This window comes from Lupinus angustifolius, chromosome LG12 (genome assembly GCF_001865875.1).
Source record: "Lupinus angustifolius cultivar Tanjil chromosome LG12, LupAngTanjil_v1.0, whole genome shotgun sequence".
Taxonomy (NCBI): domain Eukaryota; kingdom Viridiplantae; phylum Streptophyta; class Magnoliopsida; order Fabales; family Fabaceae; genus Lupinus; species Lupinus angustifolius.
This window is the reverse complement of record NC_032020.1, coordinates 6,565,411-6,587,052: the sequence shown is the minus strand read 5'-3', so window position 1 is coordinate 6,587,052 and position 21,642 is coordinate 6,565,411. Positions and strand designations below refer to the sequence as shown.

The 21,642-nt window shown below is 32.0% G+C and overlaps 1 protein-coding gene across 1 annotated transcript; it reads right to left on the bottom strand.

Moving 5' to 3' along the window:
* LOC109362107 lies at nucleotides 20,258-20,892 on the bottom strand. The gene is made up of 2 exons (XM_019607679.1): nucleotides 20,403-20,892; nucleotides 20,258-20,295 (listed from the first exon to the last, which is right to left on the bottom strand). The coding sequence occupies exons 1-2, from the start codon at nucleotides 20,704-20,706 to the stop codon at nucleotides 20,279-20,281; spliced, it is 321 nt and encodes a 106-aa protein (XP_019463224.1). The 5' UTR covers nucleotides 20,707-20,892; the 3' UTR covers nucleotides 20,258-20,278.

The following is a 21,642-nucleotide window of genomic DNA, read 5'->3' as shown; positions in this document are numbered from 1 at the left end:
GAATGTACATGCATGAAATTTTTGAAATTATGCAATCAATAAAAACTATCTCTTTTCTTTCCAAGAAACACAAGAATGATGCAAGAAAGATTTTCAAAGAACATGCAATATGAATATGAAACTTAAAGCCTTAGTATGATCTAATTTTTCTCCTAATGCAACATGCAATATTTTTTACTAGATATGACAGTGACTAACTCGAAAATATGGAGAGAAAATGATGTAAAAATGTAAAGATTCTTATGCCACATATGCTGATATTTCAGTTTAAATAGAAAATTGTCTAAAGTCACAGTTAATCGATTAACGGGTTGTTGAAAATAACTATTTTCAGTTTTCCAATTTTCTGTTGAAACTGTGATTCTATTAATCGATTGACGCTATTCATAATCGATTAAACAATGTAAAATCAGATTGTTAATGCATGGTGAACTACCTATATGATATATGTTCATGCAATACATGATTTCCAAATATAATATCTTTAATGCACAAAATCAATGTATTTAAATGCATGAACATAATTATCATATATTTTTAGATGATGTCTCATTTTAGTAGATTAATTATTTTATTAAGTCTTGTGTGACTCACACCTAGGTTTACCTAACTTAGACTCAATATCTATGACAAACATCTTAGACTTAAAAGATTATAAAAAATTATAACCTAAGTCTAATAAGTCACCACTTGAGTCCTTGACATATTGTTTGTTGAATGATCTTCAAACTTATCTTCATGTTGGTCTTCATCAAAACATAGATCAATCTCCAATGATGTACTTTACTTTGAGCAATGTTGGAGTTGCACAAAATAGAATTGTAGAAAATCCAATTTAAAACAATTATTTTTTAATTATGACTTTTAATAAAAGAGTAGTGGAAATATGTCGACCTATTATTTGACTTAGCTAAGTCAAACTAAACTTTTTTTTGGTAAACATATTACACTCATTCTCTTTAAAAAGTATATTAGTTTAATGTTAGAATTTAGGTGATTTAATAAGTTTATTATGCTTAACAACTTTCTGATTTAATTATATTATATAATAATATTCGTATTATATTATTTTAGTATCAGTAATAAATATATATATATATATATATAATTTTAATATGAAATATACACAAAAAAATAATTTAATTATTTGGTTAGATGAATCTTCTTAAATATAAGATTATAAGTCGATTTAAATCTAGATATATTAAAATATTTCAAGATCTTACAGTATAATAAACATTTAAATATGTTAGTAAGTGAAACTGAACTTTTAAATAGGTCAAACTTATGCTTTGAAAAAAAAAATTAAAGAGCACACATGTTAGATCTAAGCTCATATGATTTTAATATAAATTATACACAAAAAATAATTTAATTATTAGGTTAGATGAATCTAATTAAAAATAAGACTATAAGTCGATTTAAATATAGATATGTTGAAATATTTCAAGATCTTATAGTATAACAAATATTGAAATATGTTAATAGGTCAGATTGAAATTTAAATAGATGTCAAATTTATGCTTTGAATTTTTTTTAAAGAGCATACATGTTACATGTAATCTCCTATATGTCATGTAGACTTAGTGTTTAAAGCTAATTTTGATGTATTTCCTAGTGTTGTTAAAACCGTACCGTTTATCAAATCGGTCAAAGTACTGATATATAGTGGTAAAGTGGTTCAACTAATAGTTCAGTAATTAAATCGCATGCTGATTAAACCGGACATACTTACTTATGTTCATATATATATATAAACCTATAACAAAAAAATTCCAAATAGGTTGATACTCAAAGTTATAATTCATATTCATAATCTACTCAAAATTTACATAAACAAACAACTTTAAGTCTTTAACAAATTCAAAGTCTAAATTACAAAATATATATCAATTCAAAAGTATTACTTAACAACTGTAAAATATAAATAAATAACACAAGTTCACAACTCGCTCTACAAAACAAATAAATTTGGAGTTTTAACATTTAACATCAATGAGTCAAAGTTGTCTCATATCGATATTATATTTTTGCACCAAATTCTATCTGCAGACAATACTCCAATATTCACAAATGTCACTGAGATTACACACGAATGTTAGAAACCAAAAGATGTAATTTAAGTATACCTTGGAATCATGTGCCTTGAAGTGTTGAAGAAGGGTTGGAAAGACGGGTCACCTTGTAATGAGTTTTTAAGTTTTCAAGTTTTTTTTTCAAAAAAAATATATGTGTATAAACGGCCGGTTTAGTCAAATATCTGTCGGTTCACCGGTTTTGACCGATTTTTAACCAGTTGTGACCGATTTTAATACTTGACCGATTCAACATCTGTACCGTACTGGTTAGGGGACCACTTCACTGGTTTTCCGGTTGAACCGGCCTATACGGTACAATTTTTACATCATTGGTATTTCCACCCTTAACCAAAATACATGTATCTATTTTGAAAGTAATTTTGGCATGTCTACAATGCATGTATCTATTTTAAAAAGTGTACGTGCAAAATGGATAGGATGTTAATATATATTTATTTATTTATGGTACACTAATCATTGACTTTTGTATCAATTTTTACTAGTGTGTATTGATAATGTAATATTCATCATTGAATAATAAATAATAAGAGGCAATGCGCAATCCTATTTTCTTTTTCCACAATTCCCTATTATGCATCTTGTCATCTAGAATGTGTTTCTCACTTGAAAATTGAAATGAGCTATTTCTTTCCATAATCAAAATTTACTATCAAGCTTAAATATGCACATGCTTTTAGGCAAATTTCAAATTCAGTTAATAGTCGATAATAAGATGTTGGTCTAATAATATAAGATATTGTAAAATTTTCAGGATGACCAAAATATCAAAAATTCAATTTTTATGGGTAACACTTGTTGGGAAGAATAGTGACACATTCCAAAAAAGATTAGTTACATATCCACACAAAAAAGAGTAAATAATTCTTGGTAGTACTAAAAAACCGATAGAAAGCACCATTTTCTCAAAGCATGTGATGACCAAATTGCAAATTCAGAGTTCAATGTGTTCATCTCTTCACCTTTCATGCTTTTTTGTTTACAAAATATTCTTTTTAATAATTGTTAACTAAAATCATTATTTGGGGTTTGAAATTTTGGTTTGGATAAGAATCAACCCATAGATGAAAGAAACCCCCTTCCCCCTTCTTCGTTAAGTAGAACACTAGCTGTGATCACATACCCCACTTTAGTCACTCACACATAGTAATATTATAATCATATTTTTTTGTAAAGCTTTACTTTTCACTTTTGTTCTTTTCCCACTTTTTGGGCCCTACAAACTTTAAAAGTGGACCTTGAAATTATATAATCATGCAAGTAAAATGTTGTGAAGGTACCATATGTATGCCAAAATAATACAAATTTATGAAGTGATATAATCGTGTAGGTAAAATGTTGTTAAGGTACCATATGCTGAGTGTTGAAATAATGTAACCTTTTCTTATGATCCTTTATCGTAAAAGCATGCATAAAGGGTGGTCCTAATATTTTGCCCGTCCTCTGCCAGAAAAAAGTAGGGTAATTATATATCAATGATATAATAATATAAAACAATGATAACTAAAACTAATAATGTATTGAACAAATTTATGAATAGAATAATAATAATACTTTATAACATAATAAATTTAAAAAGGAATAAAAGTAAGAGCAGTGAGATTGAATATTTTGCAAGAATTATAAAATTATTTATGTGGGTTAAAAATATTTTCACATTTCTCACATGTATTTGTCACACTCTTAAGTCTTAAGAGAAGGCGCTGCATGCATAATATGATAATGTGAGATATATTGAGCAAAGATTTACATCATTTTTGTTTACACTTCTTTTGCCTGGTTATATGATAAAATTAGTTAATGGAAGAATATATGTAAAAAATGAGACATTTTGATTATAGTCAGATGGTAAAATAAAAATGTATGTTTTATATATAAATAATAAGGATTAAATACATTTTTATCCTTACATTTATGAGTTATGTTGATTTTAGTCCACGAGCTTTGTTATCATTCAATGTATTCATCTTGAGTAGGTGTTGATTTTTGTATTCGTCAATAACATTGATGCAGAGTGCTAAGGTGGGGGAGTGAATACTTACAAAATAAAAACACAAAAACTAAAATCAACGCGTTTTTTCTAAGTAAATTTGTGTTTGTGTCGCAATGATTTTAATCTTTTTTTTTTCCTCATTTAAGTTTAGTTTCTTCATGTTATCATTTTTTATCCAAATTTAATGACAGAAAAGAAAATCAACCATTACTCAAAATTAGGAAGTAATACTAAATAAAATTAGGGACGGCTTAAATCAAAATGATATTATCTAGGGACGCAAATTATATAACTACAAGCTTGTAAATAATAATGTGATCTAAGTGTGTGAAAGTATAATATTGTTAGTAATTATGGATCGCAATAATAATTAGTCACACTCCGAAAGAGATTAATTACTTCTTATCTATTAGATGATTAGATGATTAGATGAGAGTATTCTCTCTAATAATAGAGATAAGTTTTTGTTCTTACATTTACAATAAAGGATAAAAGTATCATACATATAAATATATTTAAAGGAAAAATGTCATATCTTTATATTTTTTCATTTTGATTATAATATATTTGTCTTTTTAGAGACAATGTTAACTCGGGGTACGTTAGTTATACAAAAATATATGTAGCGGTTTGGCTTTAGAGTGTGCATGTTGGGAGTTTCCTTCTATTCTAATTAACTAATGCGCGTATATGGTCTGATTTTCTTTTCTTTCTTTGTTTATTTGCTAAGTTTTTAAAAAAATCTCAAATTTTCCTCATGGCAACTATTGGAATGGAGGGCAGTGGTATAATACAAATTATATAGAAAACGAATGGGGTTAGGTGGTTCGTATTTGTACTTCCAATATTAAATTATTAAATTATTTCTTTGGTTTTGTTTCAACCGAGAGATACATGTATCTATTATATCTACATTTGAATATCTAAATTTTGTTCAATCTTTTAATGTATTATTAGTATAATGTTTTCATCATCGTTTAGTTTTCAATTATATTCTATTTTTGCACGTGACAAGTTTAGTCATATTTATATTGTTGAAAATGTAATTCAAATTCTAGTTGAGTTAGTTAAGGATTTTTATAAATAGTAAATCCTAACTATCTCTTTGCAATAAACATACAAAATATAAAATTCATTGATATTCATTCCTCTCAACTTCAATTCTCTCTCTGCATAATCTTCCTTGCATAATTCTCACATCATCACTTCTATTTGCTCTGTACTTTCAATCTGCAACTCATTCTCTTCATTTCATTCACTCTGGTTGTATTCATTCCATTCACAATTCAACTTCTCTGTTCCAACATATATAAGATATTAAAATTAATTAAATAATAGATAAAACATTCTTAACCAGAGTGTAAAGTTTACAGTTACCTTCTAGGAAAATTAATTGGAAGTGTAGATTTACACTTACATGTATTATCGCACAAAAATCAACTTTAAACTAATTAAAGGATTGAATCTCAATTTTTTGACATATAATGTCAATTATTATAATGTATGATACAAGAGAGCAGACCACCAAAATATGTCTCCTCATATAAATGAAGAAAGAAGCTAGACAACAAGAGTGAACCAATGATCTTAATTGGATACAATTCTACTAGTACATATAAATTGTACAATCCTACAAACAAGAAAGTTGTGTACAGTAGAGATGTACACTTTGATAAATCTGAATCATGGAAATGGTCTCAAGACAACACTATTCATATGGCTAGCTTGAATCTGGATTGAGAGAATATGCAACAAGGAATTGTTGAAAGACCAAGAAGACAAATGAATATTTCATCTAGACTCAAAGACTTTCACCTCTATTCTGATAGGGCTATCAATATAGATGGAGACTTGATTCAACACATGGCTCTACTAGTTGATGATGAGCTAGTAAGCTTTGAAGAAGCAATCTCTAGTAATGTTTCGAGAGATGCTATGCTAGAAGAGATCAAGTCAATAGATAAGAATGACACATGGGAATTGGTTACCCTGTCAGATCAGAAAGCACGTATAGATGTCAAATGGATCTTCAAGGTTAAGCTAAAAAATGATTGCTCTATAGAAAAGCACAAAGTCAGGCTTGTGGCCAAAGGGTTCATGCAAAAGGAAAGACTTGACTAATCTGAGGTCTTTGCACGAGTGACTAGATTGGAAACTGTGAGACTTATGGGGGCCTTAGCTAGTTGGAAGAAATGGAGGTTGTGCCAATTGGATGTCAAGTTAGTCTTTCTCAATTGTCCACTAGAGGAAATGGTGTTTGTGTCTCAACCCCGTGGTTTTATCAGCAAAGGCAATGATGATAAAGTGCTAAGACTCAAGAAAGCACTCTATGGATTAAAACAAGCACCTAGAGCATGGAACAAGAGGATTGACAAATTTATACATGACTCTAGTTTGCATAAATGCACAGTTGAGTATGGTGTGTACATCAAGACTATAGACCAAAACCATAGTGTCTTGTTTATCTCACTATATGTAGATAATCTTCTAATGAGATGTAGTAGCTCGAGAGGAATTGAAGAGTTGAAGGAAAGCCTAGAGGGTGCGTTTCAAATGACAGATTTGGGAAGATTGTCATACTTCCTTGGTCTGGAATTTCAACACACTAAGAGAGGGTTATTCATGCACCAAAAGAACTACCTACTTGAGGTGTTAAACAAGTTCAATATGATGAATTGCAATGCCTCACAAACTCCAGCTGAGATGAATATGAAATTGGATAATTGTGGAGGAGAAATGGTTGTGGATGCAACATTGTTTAGGCAAATTGTGGGAAGTTTGAGGTACATTTGCCACTATAGACCATAAATATTTTTCAGTGTAGGTGTGATTAGTAGGTTCATAAGTGATCCAAGACACCTCACATGATTGCAGCCAAAAGAATTTTGAGATATCTAAAGGGAACACATGATGTTGGCATTGTTTTTCCTCATCAAAATGAGAAGATTAGCTCACAACTCATGGCCTATTCCGACTCTGATTGGTGTGAAGATATATTAGATATAAAGAGTACAATGGGGTATGTGTTCATGGTTGTAGGTGCTCCTATATCTTGGTGTTCACCGAAACAAAGGGTTGTGGCATTGTCAACTTGTGAAGCTGAGTACATAGCAGCTTGTGCAAAAGCTAACCAAGCAATTTGGTTATCATCATTGATGCTGGAACTTGGTATTGAAAATGGATAAGTAATAGAATTGTTGATAGACAATAAATCAACAATTGATTTAGCCAAGAATCCAGTCTCACATGATAGAAGCAAGTATATTGAAACAAGGTACCATTACTTAAGGCAGCGGGTTGTAGAAGGAGGAATTAAGCTCATCCATTGCAAGAGTGAGCTTCAATTGGCAGATATTATGACTAAGCCTTTGAAGATAGATAAGTTTAAAGACTTGAGGATGAAGATAGAATTTCAAGGTTTGATGCAGGAGTAGATTTGATTGTTTTGAGTAGTTAAATGTTTTGGACTTCGAGGTTTGTTTGTAGATTTCGAATTATAGGGGAGTGTTGAAAGTATAATTCAAATTCTAGTTGAGTTAGTTAAGGGTTTTTATAAATAGTAAATCCTAACTATCTATTTGCAATTAACACACAAAATATAAAATTCATTGATATTCATTCCTCTCAACTTCAATTCCATCTCTACATAATCTTCCCTGCATAATTCTCACATCATCACTTCTATTTGCACTTTACTTTCAATATGCAACTCATTCTCTTCATTCCATTCACTCTGGTTTCATTCATTCCATTCACAATTCAAGTTCTGTGTTCCAACATATACAAGATATTAAAATTAATTAAATAATTGATAAAACATTCTTAACCAGAGTGTAAAATTTACAGTTACCTTCTATGAAAATTAATTGGAAGTGTAGATTTACACTTACATGTATTATCGCACAAAAATCAACTTTAAACTAATTAAAGGATTAAATCTCGATTTTTTGACATATAATGTCAATTATTATAATGCATGATATAAGAGAGCAAACCACCAACATATGTCTCCTCATATAAAATAGTTGCTTCAAATATTCACTTTCAAATAATGTTTTTGGTACTACTGAGAGTATCTCGAACTTTCCCCAATTTTGGGTAAAGAACTAATCATTTTTGGAGTGTATGGTTACCTCTCTCAATAAGTGTCTCTCACATTGACCATTAACCTTTTGGTATTATTGAGGATCTAACGAGGTCTTACATCATAGGCCATCATTTCAAACAATGTGTTAAATAATTGGCATGTACGATCATTAAAATATTAATTAAGAAACAATTATAATAACTTGAACCGTTCTTTTGTAAGATAATAGACTAACTCTAAATTCTTCCACTTATCTATAAACAAAAACTTGGCTTATGTGGATAATACAAATTATATAAAGAAAACATATCATCATAATAATAAAATAAAATAGTCTATACATAAATAGTATCGTGTAAGATCAAACAATATGTTAACAAACATAATTGTATGATAATAATAACGATAAATATAACAATAAGAATATAATAACAATACAATTATATTATATTTCTTATATTAATGTTGAGATACCTTCTTAAAATAAATTGATTATATCATTGTACATATTTTATCATAGAATAAAACTATAATATGTGGTTCAAAAATTTATTTCTAAAATATTGTAATTTTTGGGATGTTACAGAAAAGATCCTTCGCACTTTAACTCCAAAATTTGATCATATTGTAGTGGCAATTGAGGAGTCCAAAACATTAGAAGAAATGAAGGTGGAAGCTCTTCAAGGTTCTCTTGAGGCACATGAGCAAAAGCTCGTGAAAAAATCCATATAAAGACCTGTTGAGGAGGCCTTACAAGCTCATACAAGTAGAAGGAGCTTTGGTGGAAGAAATGGATTTTAAGGTAGATGTAGAGATTTCAGAGGTGGAAATTTCAAGAATCTTCAACAAAGAGATCAAGAAAGAATCAATACTAATAGATTAGAAGGCTCAATCAAGATAAGGGGTTTCAATCAATGGAGAGGAGGTAGAAAAGTAGTGGATATGAAGAAGATAAAGTGCTTCAATTGTGGCAAAATTGACCACTTCTCAAATGAATGCAAAGCCTCTCCTAGCCAAGGTGATAATAGAAACAGACAACATAATGAAGCACACATGGCAAAAGAAGAAGTTGAAACAGAAAATGGTAATCAACCTCTCTTGCTAATGATGGAATCTCGGTGGTTATCTGCTATGATACTATCTGAGGATTCTTGGCTTTGGCATCTAAGATTTGGGATTTGAACTTCAGAGACTTGAGTATGTTGAGAACTAGAGACATGGTTCCAGGATTGCCTTCAATAGATCTTCCAAAGAAGGTGTGTGACAATTTCCTTATTAGCAAGCAGCCAAGAAATTCTTTCAACTTATACACTGCCTCAAGAGCAAATGACTTGCTACACATAGTTTACTCTTATGTATGTGAGCCATTTGATGTTTCTTCACTATGAAACAACAAGTACTTTGTCTCACTCATAGATGACTTGAGCAGCAAGTTGTGGATCTATCTAATCAAACTCAAGAATGAAGTCTTCTCAATCTTTAAAGACTTTAAGAGATTGGAAGAAAAGCAATATGGGAGGAGCATAAAGATCCTTAAAAACGATGGTGGTGGTGAGTACACATCAAGGGAGTTTGCTGAATTGTGCAAGGAGCAAGGAATTGTACAGGAGGTAACTATTCCATACACACCTTAGTACAATGGAATTGCATAAAGAAGGAATGGAACAAATCAAGGTTAGGAGCCTGTTGAAGATCAAGAATCTCTCCCACACAGTTTTTGGGGAGAAGCAATCACCACTGCTCATTTTTTCAGAGTAGATGTCCTACTTAGAAGCTGAATTAAGTAGTGCCAGAAGAGGCTTGGTCAGGAGTAAAACCTTCAGTGGAACATCTAAGGATATTTGGCTCACTCTATTATAGTCATATACTAGATCAATGAAGAAAGAAGCTAGACAACAAGAGTGAACCAATGATCTTAATTGGATACAATCCTACTAGTTCATATAAATTGTACAATCCTACAAACAAGAAAGTTGTGTTCAGTAGAGATGTACACTTTGATGAATCTGAATCATGGAAATGGTCTCAAGACAACACTATTCATATGGCTAGCTTGAATGTGGATTGAGAACATGATGAACTGATGAGAGAACAAGAGATAGATGCACCAAGCCATGTGCAAAAGAATATGTAACAAGGAATTGTTGAAAGACCAAGAAGACAAAGGAATATTTCATCTAGACTCAAAGACTTTCACCTCTATTCTGATAGGGCTATCAATATAGATGGAGACTTGATTCAACACATGGCTCTACTAGCTGATGCTGAGCTAGTAAGCTTTGAAGAAGCAATCTCTAGTAATGTTTGGGGAGATGCTATGCTAGAAGAGATCAAGTCAATAGATAAGAATGACACATGGGAATTGGTTACCATGTCAGATTAGAAAGCTCGTATAGATGTCAAATGGATCTTCAAGGTTAAGCTAAAAACTGATTGCTCTATAGAAAAGCACAAAGTCAGGCTTGTGGCCAAAGGGTTCATGCAAAAGGAAAGACTTGACTAATCTGAGGTCTTTGCACGAGTGACTAGATTGGAAACTGTGAGACTTATGGGGGCCTTAGCTAGTTGGAAGAAATGGAGGTTGTGCCAATTGGATGTCAAGTTAGTCTTTCTCAATTGTCCACTAGAAGAAATGGTGTTTGTGTCTCAACCCTATGGTTTTATCAGCAAAGGCAATGATGATAAAGTGCTAAGACTCAAGAAAGCACTCTATGGATTAAAACAAGCACCTAGAGCATGGAACAAGAGGATTGACAAATTTATACATGACTCTAGTTTTCATAAATGCACGGTTGAGCATGGTGTGTACATCAAGACTATAGACCAAAACCATAGTGTCTTGTTCATCTCACTATATGTAGATAATCTTATAATGAGATGTAGTAGCTCGAGAGGAATTGAAGAGTTGAAGGAAAGCCTAAAGGGTGCGTTTGAAATGGCGGATTTGGGAAGATTGTCATACTTCCTTGGTCTGGAATTTCAACACACTTAGAGAAGGTTATTCATGCACCAAAAGAACTACCTACTTGAGGTGTTAAACAAGTTCAATATGATGAATTGCAATGCCTCACAAACTCCAGCTGAGATGAATATGAAATTGGATAATTGTGGGGGAGAAACGGTTATGGATGCAACATTGTTTAGGCAAATTGTGGGAAGTTTGAGGTACATTTGCCACTATAGACCATAAATATTTTTCAGTGTAGGTGTGATTAGTAGGTTCATAAGTGATCCAAGACACCTCACATGATTGCAGCCAAAAGAATTTTGAGATATCTAAAGGGAACACATGATGTTGGCATTGTTTTTCCTCATCAAAATGAGAAGATTAGCTCACAACTCATGGCCTATTCCGACTCTGATTGGTGTGGAGATATATTAGATATAAAGAGCACAATGGGGTATGTGTTCATGGTTGTAGGTGCTCCTATATCTTGGTGTTCACCGAAACAAAAGGTTGTGGCATTATCAACTTGTGAAGCTGAGTACATAGCAGCTTGTGCAACAGCTAACCAAGAAATTTGGTTATCATCATTGATGCTGGAACTTGGTATTGAAAATGGATAAGTAATAGCATTTTTGATAGACAATAATTCAGCAATTGATTTAGCCAAGAATCCAGTCTCACATGATAGAAGCAAGTATATTGAAACAAGGTACCATTACTTAAGGCAGCGGGTTGTAGAAGGAGGAATTAAGCTCATCCATTGCAAGAGTGAGCTTCAATTGGCAGATATTATGACTAAGCCTTTGAAGATAGATAAGTTTAAAGACTTGAGGATGAAGATAGAATTTCAAGGTTTGATGCAGGAGTAGATTTGATTGTTTTGAGTAGTTAAATGTTTTGGACTTCGACGTTTGTTTGTAGATTTCGAATTATAGGGGAGTGTTGAAAGTATAATTCAAATTCTAGTTGAGTTAGTTAAGGGTTTTTATAAATAGTAAATCCTAACTATCTCTTTGCAATTAACACACAAAATATAAAATTCATTGATATTCATTCCTCAATGCGCTCTCTACATAATCTTCCCTGCATAATTCTCACATCATCACTTCTATTTGCACTTTACTTTCAATCTGCAACTCATTCTCTTCATTCCATTCACTCTGGTTTCATTCATTCCATTCACAATTCAACTTCTGTGTTCCAACTTATATAAGATATTAAAATTAATTAAATAATTGATAAAACATTGTTAACCAGAGTGTAAAATTTAAAGTTACCTTATATGAAAATTAATTGGAAGTGTAGATTTACACTTACAAGTATTATCACACAAAAATCAACTTTAAACTAAGTAAAGGATTGAATCTCAATTTTTTGACATATAATGTCAATTATTATAATGTATCATATAAGAGAGCAGACCACCAACATATGTCTCCTCATATAAAATAGCTGCTTCAAAATATTCACTTTCAAACAATGTTTTTGGTACTACTAAGAGTATCTCGAACTTTCCCCAATTTTGGGTAAAGAACTAATCATTTTTGGGGTGTGTGGTTACCCCTCTCAATAACTGTCTCTCACATTGACAATTAACCTTTTGATAATATTGAGGATCTAACGAGACCTTACATCATAGGCCATCATTTCAAACAATGTGTTAAACAATTGGCATGTACGATCATTAAAATATGAATGAAGAAATAATTATAATAACTTGAACTGTTCTTTTGTAAGATAATTGACTAACTCTAAATTCTTCCACTTATCTATAAACAAAAACCGGAGTGTCAAGAAAATCACAGGTTTTGATATTGATTGGGAGTAGATTGATGACCTAATCACGCTTAAAAATCACATTTCAACATTCTTTGAGGAGAACTACCGGAACATACCTTCTCTTGATGATATTGATTTTAATTGTTTGTCTGATGAGAATAATGCTTTCTTAACTGCAAAATTTGAGGTTGAAGAAATCAAGGAAGCCATATGGAGTTGTGATGGTGATAAAAGTCCTAGACCTGATGGTTACAATTTTACTTTCTTCAAAAAGTTCTAGGTTTGCGTTAAGGATGACCTGATCAGTTTGGTGGATGACTTCTATAGATTCGAAAACCTTCCTAGATGATATAATGCTTTGTTTATTGTTCTTATTCCAAAGAACAAAATTCCACAGGGTCTCAATGATTTTCGTCTCATCTCCCTCATTGGATGTATTCAAAAGATTATCTTGAAGCTGCTCGATGCTAGAATTAAAAAGGTGATCCACTTGGTTATTTCTGATTGCCAGTCTACCTTTATAAAAGGTAGATTTATCATGGATGGAATAGTGGTGGCTAATGAGGTAATTGATCAAGCTAAGCAGATTGCTTTATTATGAAAGTAGACTTCGTAATGGCTTATGACTAAGTGAATTTGGAGTTCCTCATTTATATGATGGAGAGATTGGATTTTTGTCTTAAATGGAGGATGTGGATAAAGAATTTACTTCAAGGTAAATTTCGTGTCCATTTTGGTAAATGAGAGTCCTATCAAAGAATTTTATATGGCTAGAGGTTTGATACAATGCAATCTTTTAGCTCCTTTTCTTTTCCTTATTGTTGCTGAAGGTCTTAGTGACATTATCATAAGGTCTTAGTGGCATTATCTCATCTTCAATATGCAGATGGCACCTTTCTAATTAGAGAGAATTTTGAGCATAATGTTATGGTGCTAAAAAGTATCCTTAAATATTTCGAATTGACTTTTAGGCTGAAAATTAACTTTCACAAAAGTTGTTTTATAGGTATAAACTCGAGCCGTGACTTTATTATGAAGTCGATGGATAAATTGTATTATGATATTGGCTCCATCCCTTTCAATTTCTTGGAAATTCCTTGTGGCACAAATCCTAAAAGGGTTTTCTACTTGGTCTCCTATCATTGATTCTTTCCAAAAGAAAATCTCTCTTTGGAAGCATAAGCTCATCTCTTTTGGTGGTAGGGTCACTCTTCTAAAATCATTATTATGTTCCTTACCTATATATTTCTTTTCTTTCTATAAAGCCCCGATTCTATAAAGCCCCGATTAGTGTGGTAAATTCTTCGGGGGAAGCATTAAGAGAGAAAATGGATTCATTGGGTGAGGTGGGAGAAATTGTGAAGGCCTAAAGATGAAAAAGGGGTCTTGGGATTAAAAATCTATTCCTATTTAACTTAGCTCTGTTAGATAAATGGAAATGGATATTGTTGTTTGAGAGAGACTCTCTTTGGGTGAACGTGTTAAAGTTGAGGTATGAGGATGAGTTTTTAAGGTGTACATGGGATGGTGACTTAGAGTGCTTTAGGAGGGGTTATATTTGATGGAGAGAACTAGATAATCTTAGTCAGAACATAGAAGAAATAGGTCGTGGTTGAGTAAATGATGGTATCCGTAGGACTTTAGGTTGTGGCTCTTCTGTTAAATTTTAGACTGGTTTATGGGCGGGGATAGATACTCTCAAAAAATCTTTTCCCAGATTATTACAGGTGGCTTTGGACAAATAGGCTACTGTTATTTCCTTGGGTGCATGGAATAACGGGGTTTGGTCGTGGATTTTGAGATGGAGAAGGAACTTATTCTCTTGGGAGGTGGAGGATTTTGAAGAACTCCTTAGACATCTCCATGGATTTGTGTCTAACCAACACTCTTATGACTCTTAGAATTGGATTCATGATACGAATGGAAAATACTCGGTTAGGAATATTTATCAACCTCTACAAAAAGTGGATGAAACTCGTGGTCTTGCCTTCTTCAAAAGATGTTGGGCTTGTAATGCTCCGACAAAGATGAAATTCTTAGTGTGGAAAGTTGTGTTGGATGGGTTACCAACTAGAGTGAACCTTGCTCATAGAGGTGGACTAAATGCTCATGACACCCCTCTTTGCTCTCTTTATGGTAAAGTGGAGGAATCTACTAGTCATTTGTTCTTCTATTATTCTGTGTCTTATCTTGTTTGACAAAAATTTTATTCTTGCTTTGGGATATCCTCCATTATTCATTATGATGTCATGTCTACTTTTTCAATCCATGAAAACGCTCTATGGTTGGAGAATAAGATACAAAAAATGGTGGGTGACACTTTGATTTGTCACAATTTGGACTACTTGGCACATTAGGAACAAAACTATTTTTGATAATAAGAGGTTCCAAGTATATGAGGTGATGAAGTTTATTTTTATGCATGCTTGGAGCATTCTCAATGCTCGTTTTCCTTTTTTTTATTCTCTTGTTGATTGGGTGAGACACCCATCAAATTGTCTATCAGTTTATTAATTTGGGATTATGTGGATATGAGTATCACTTATTCTCCTAATTTATTTATCTCCTGATTCATAAAGTTTTCATTGCTAATAAAAAAATTACTCGTGACCGTAGAGTGAGGATTGTTTTCAATATTATCAAGGGAAATCTCTCAAAATAAATAACAAAACTAATATATTATGATACCTCTATATTTCTTTTTATAACAATATAACAATTTTACTCAGAAAATTGAAGACAAAAACTCACTTATTCTATATTAAAGGGGATCATTATTCCTCTAGCTAGTCCTAATTGTGTATATAAGAATGAAAATGAAGAGCTTAAGTCCTATAATAATAAATATGAAGGTTTATTAAGCGTGTTGATAACATGCACAACGGAAAATAATTCATCTATTTGTGTTAAAATATGTACACACTATAATAAGTAGATAGAAATGTTTGTAAAAATACCTCAAGAGACTGTGATGACTTTCGAAAATGTTCCCCTTCAAAAGTATGAAGGTCCTACACGCATATCTACACCGAGACCAATCCTTGTTATATCAACACTTGATCAGTGCAGCAAAAATTCAACTGAAATAAAATCAAAATGAAAGGATTGAAAGAAAGCAATATGATTCTTTGTATATTGTCTATGTTACTTTGTACAATGAAGGTTACGTGAGTTTTGGTTTATATAAAACCAAAAACTCCTTCAATCCATTTAGTGGGTCAATTAAAAACTCATTTATTTGGCATAAATTTTGGTTTATAATATATAAAACCAAAACCTCCTTCAATCCATTCAGTTTCAATTAATTTAGTATAAATTTTGGTTTTTGGTTTTCAAAACTGACTATCAGTTTTAAATATTTGAAATAATACAATTAAGTATCACTTAATTATATTAAAGATGACTGGATAATATTATTTGTATTTTTGGTGCTAGCAAAAAATACAATAATATTTCACTTAAAAGTAAATATACAAAATTAAACTATTTAATTTATATATTTTCTCGTCTAACAAAAATCAGAACACTCATTAGTGTGTGATCCTGTAGGTTCATTACTAAACCGGTAGTAAATCAACTCATTAATTTACTAATCAAGGTTGGCATCTAGCAATATTCCTTAATGATCAGATAGAAATGAAATAATATCTTTTACTTTAGAACCATTAGAAGATTAATATAACATTTCATTCTATCTTTACAACTCTATGTTAACTCTAGAATATGTTATAATTGTCAAATTCTAATAAGTTAACTCCTAATGAATGACTTAAGAAACTCATTTCTCCATTCATTCAATTCTCCTTGGCCAAGATCTTTATTTCTATAGAGCTCAAACTCATTACCATGAGTTGATGGATTCTTTCTTGATTAATCACTTATTCTACAAGGATTTAATTATATGCAATAATCATTTAACTAATATCATAAGACATTAGGTATCCGATAGCGAAAAATAATAAATAACTTGTTAATTACTATGGTAATCTCAAGTCTAAGGAGAATATGATTTCTTCATAAGAATATCCTATTGACAATTCAAAGGTAATATATTAATCATTAGGAAATCTCATTTGAGTCAGTTCAATGGTCATATCTCTATATACACCATTTATATGTGTAATTTAATAAATGAGATCTATTAATTTTATCTAATAAAGATCATTACACATATATTGTTCTATCTGGATTAATAGTGTCTGATATAACTTTATTATTATAAACATGACAAATTGGTTCTTGGGCATACATTATATCCCAACAATCTCCCACTTGTACTAGAGCCAATCAGTCATGTACTTCATTCCCATCTCCCACTTGTGCTTATCAAACTCTTTTCTGCCAAGTGCTTTTGTGAATGGATCTGCAACATTCTCTTTGCCATCAACCTTTTGTAGCTTAAAATCACCATGTCCTAATTATGTGATATTTTCACAAGACATGCTTATTCTTTTGATGCGATCTATGCTCCTGTCCTTGAGCCATAAATCCATTATTGTCACACAATAACATAATTGGTTCATCCATCTAATGAACTACACCGAGTTCAGTTAGGAAGTTCTTTATCCAAACAACTTCTTTAGCAGATTCACTTGCTGCTATATACTCTACTTCAGTAGTTGAATCAGCTATTGCCATTTATTTGGAACTTTTCCAACTTATTGCGCCTCCATTCAAGGTGAAGACATAACCAGAAACTAATTTGGCATTATCTTTATCTAATTGGAAACTTGCATCGGTATAACCCTTTAACTTGAGTTCAGACTCTCCATATATAAGGAATTGGTCTTTAGTTCTTCTTAAGTACTTAAGAGTGGTCTTAACCACTTTCCAATGTTCTGCACTTGGATCTGCTTGATATCTACTAGTTACACTCAGTGCATATGCGATATCAGGTAGTGTACAAGTAATGGTGTACATTATAGCTCCCACTGCACTAGCATATGGTACTCTATTGATGCGTTCTCTTTCCTCAGCAGTCTTAGGATAATCCTGCCTACTGAGAGTAACTCCAGATCCTATAGGTAAATAGCCTCTTTTGGAGATGTCCATGTTATACCTCTTCAAGATGGTATCAATGTACAAGGATTGGGAGAGTCGAATCATTCTTATGGATCTATCTCTATAGATCTTTATTCCTAGAATAAAAGCTACTTCTCTCAGATCCTTCATGGAGAACTGTTTTGATAACCAAGTCTTTATAGATTGCAATGCCGGAATATCATTTCCTATGAGTAATACGTCATCAACATATAGCAATAGGAAGATGATCATGCTCCCATTGACCTTTTTGTAAATACAAGGTTTTTCTTCATATCTTACAAAACCAAACATTTTGATTGTATTGTTAAAGTGAATATTCAACTTCTAGAAGCTTGCTTTAATCTATAAATGGATCGTTGTAGCTTATAAACTTTATTATGATCAGACATAGGTGTGAATCCTTTGGGGTGTGTCATATACACATCCTCTTCCAACTCTCCATTAAGAAAAGTTGTTTTCACATCCATCTGTCATATTTCATAATCATGGTATGTTGCTATAGCACGTAGAATCTGAATCGATTTGAGCATTGCCACAGGAGAATAAGTCTCATCATAACCTATTCCTTCTTTTTGACGATATCCCTTAGCAACAAGGCGATCTTTATAAGTCTCAACATTTCCATCTGCTCCAATCTTTTTATTGTAAATCCATTTACAACCAATTGGTTTTATATCCTTTGAAGCCTCAACTAAAGTCTATACTTTGTTGGTCTTCAAGGATTCCATTTCAGATTCCATGGATTCTATCCACTTCTCATGGTCCAAGATTTGCATGGCCTCTTCGTAACATTTGGGTTCATCATGAATATGATAATCCTCATTTGCTATTGTATCTTACACCATCAAGTTTAATCTATCTGGTGTATGATGTGATCTCGTAGATCTTATAAGAGACACTTGTGCATCTGAATCCCTTTGTTCTGGATTTATTGGTTGTTCCATTTGTTCCTGAACTGGTTCAATAACCTGTTCCTGAACTGCAACCGGGTATTGAACCACAACATTTGACGGTGGTAACCTTTGTATTGGACTTAAAATATCTAAACAAGGTTACTCAAGTTCCATATCATGTTGTTGAGCATTAAATGTTTCATTGGTTTGTTAATCTTCATCAAGCATTATTTCGTTATAGTGAATTCCTTCTGCAAGAAATTCTTTTTCTAAAAAAGGTCATCCTCTTGCCATAAACGCTTTATGGTCAGAAGAGTAGTAGAAATAATATCCCATTTTTTCCTTAGGATACCCAATGAATCTACACTTGTCAGATCTTGCTTCAAGTTTATTCGTTTGTAATCTCTTAACATAGGATGGGCATCCCCAAACTTTAATGTGCTTAAGGCTTGGTTTGCGCTCTTTCCATATCTCATATGGCGTTGTAGAGACAGATTTTTTGAGAACTTTATTTAACAAATAATTTGCCGCTTCCAAAGCATATCCCCATAAGCTTATTAGAAGATCAGTGAACCCCATCATGGATCTAACCATATCTAATAAGGTTCAATTCCTTCTTTCAGATACACCATTATGTTGTAGCGTACCTGGAGGTGCCCATTGTGAGAGAATTCCATTTTCTTTCAAATAATCAAGAAAATTAGCATTAAGATATTCTCGTCCTCTATCAGATCTTAGCATCTTGATAATTTTACCAGTTTGTTTTTCCACTTCACTTTCAAATCTTTTGAACATGTCAAAAGATTCAGATTTATGTTTCATGAGATATAAAAAACCATATCGTGAAACATCAACAGTGAATGTAATAAAATAAGAATATCCTCATCTAACTTCAATTCTCAAGGGCCCACAAACATTAGTATGAATTAGTCCCAACAATTCAGAGGCTCTTTCTCCATTTCCAATAAATGGAGATTTGGTCATTTTTCCTTCGAGACAAGATTCATAATCATAATTGTCAAGGTAACCTTCCTTGTGCAACTTGTTAATTCTTTTCTCACCAATATGACCAAGTCTACAATCCCAAAGATATGTTTTGTTTACTTGATTATCTCTTTCTCTTTTAGGACTAGAAATATGCATAATCGAATTAAAACGCACTTGAGGTAAGATATAAATGTCATGTTCGATATACTCATTCGCATAAAAGATGTCATTATTATAAATTGAGCAAACACTTTATTAAAAACAAAGTGATAACCATGAATATCCAACATCTAAATTGAAATAATGTTTGAAACAGAATTAAGAACATAGTAACAATTTTCTAAGACTAGTACATTGTCAGTTGACATTATTAACGAGACTATTCCTATAGCCTTGGTTGCAACACTTGCTTCATTCCTCACTTGGAGATTGATTTATCCCTTCTTCAACCATCTAGTTATTTGTAGTCCCTGCAATGAATTGCAGATGTTAAAACTACTGCTAGTATCTAATATTCATATTGAAGAATTTGTAACATTTAAGGAAATCATGAAAATATTTTTCATTAATGTCTCACCTTGTTTCTTTTCTTTCAAAGAATCAAGATATTTGTGGCAATTCCTCTTCCAATGTCCATTCTCCTTACAGAAGAAACATTCAACATTGGTTTGGTCAACACCACCTTTCTTGTCCCTAGGTTTGGTCACACCACCTTTATGGGCGAAAGGCTTCTTTCTGGGCTTATTGTTCCATTTGCCCTTTTTCTTGTTGGACTTTCCAACTACCAAGACGAATCCTTGGTTCTTTCCAGAGTCAATCTGATTCTGATAGTCAATTAACATATTCAACATCTCATGCAAGTCACAATCCATCTTATTCATGTTAAAATTAACAATGAATGGTTAGAACGAATCAGGGAGTGACTGTAGAATCAAATCTTGGGATAACTCCTTCACAAGTTTGTAGCCCAACTTCTCAAGTTGTTCCATAAGACTAATCATCTTCAGAACATGAGGTCCTACCTGAGCATTCACATTCAACATGGACCTAAATAGAGTCTTAGACAACTGGTATCTATATGTTCTTCTGTGCACTATACATCTTCTTAAGATGTGTGACGATATCAGTTGGGACCATATCCTCATGCTGCCTCTAGAGTTCAGGACTCATTGATGCTAAGATGAGGCATTTTGTACTCATCAAGTCCTCCAAGTACTTCTCATAAGCTAAAACTGCCTCAACATCATCTTCTTTGACTGGTTCAGACATAGCAGACTTATAGAATGATTCTCAAAGTTTGGTACCAGTCATGAAAATTGTTTCCAACCAAATTTCCATCTGCAAGTATCGAACGTAATGATAAAGAAGAAATGTCGAGATATCTACAAAGAGTTAAATAAACATGTGAGAACATATTAGTGTAAAGAGATATATCACAAATAAAATACTCTCACTTACTATAATAACAATTTAAGAAATAAAAATTTCTTCTAGTGGAAATATAAAATAATTGTCTCTAAAATTGTGAACAAATAATTGGTTGTCAAGTTATTTCTAATGCACATTTTAAGACAAATGTATCATATACAATTTTATTCAAAATAATAAATAACAAATAGCTACTTGTTTGTCAGATCATTTCTATAAGTATAATTGAATTAATATTTACACTCCCTATGTAGTCTAGACGAGTAGTGATAAAATTAATTTTATTGATTGATTGGTATCACATACCATGTTAGTCATCTTAATTACAGCCTCTTGAAATCAAATAATTAATACAATCTTAAAAAATGTATCTTATACAAAATAATTTT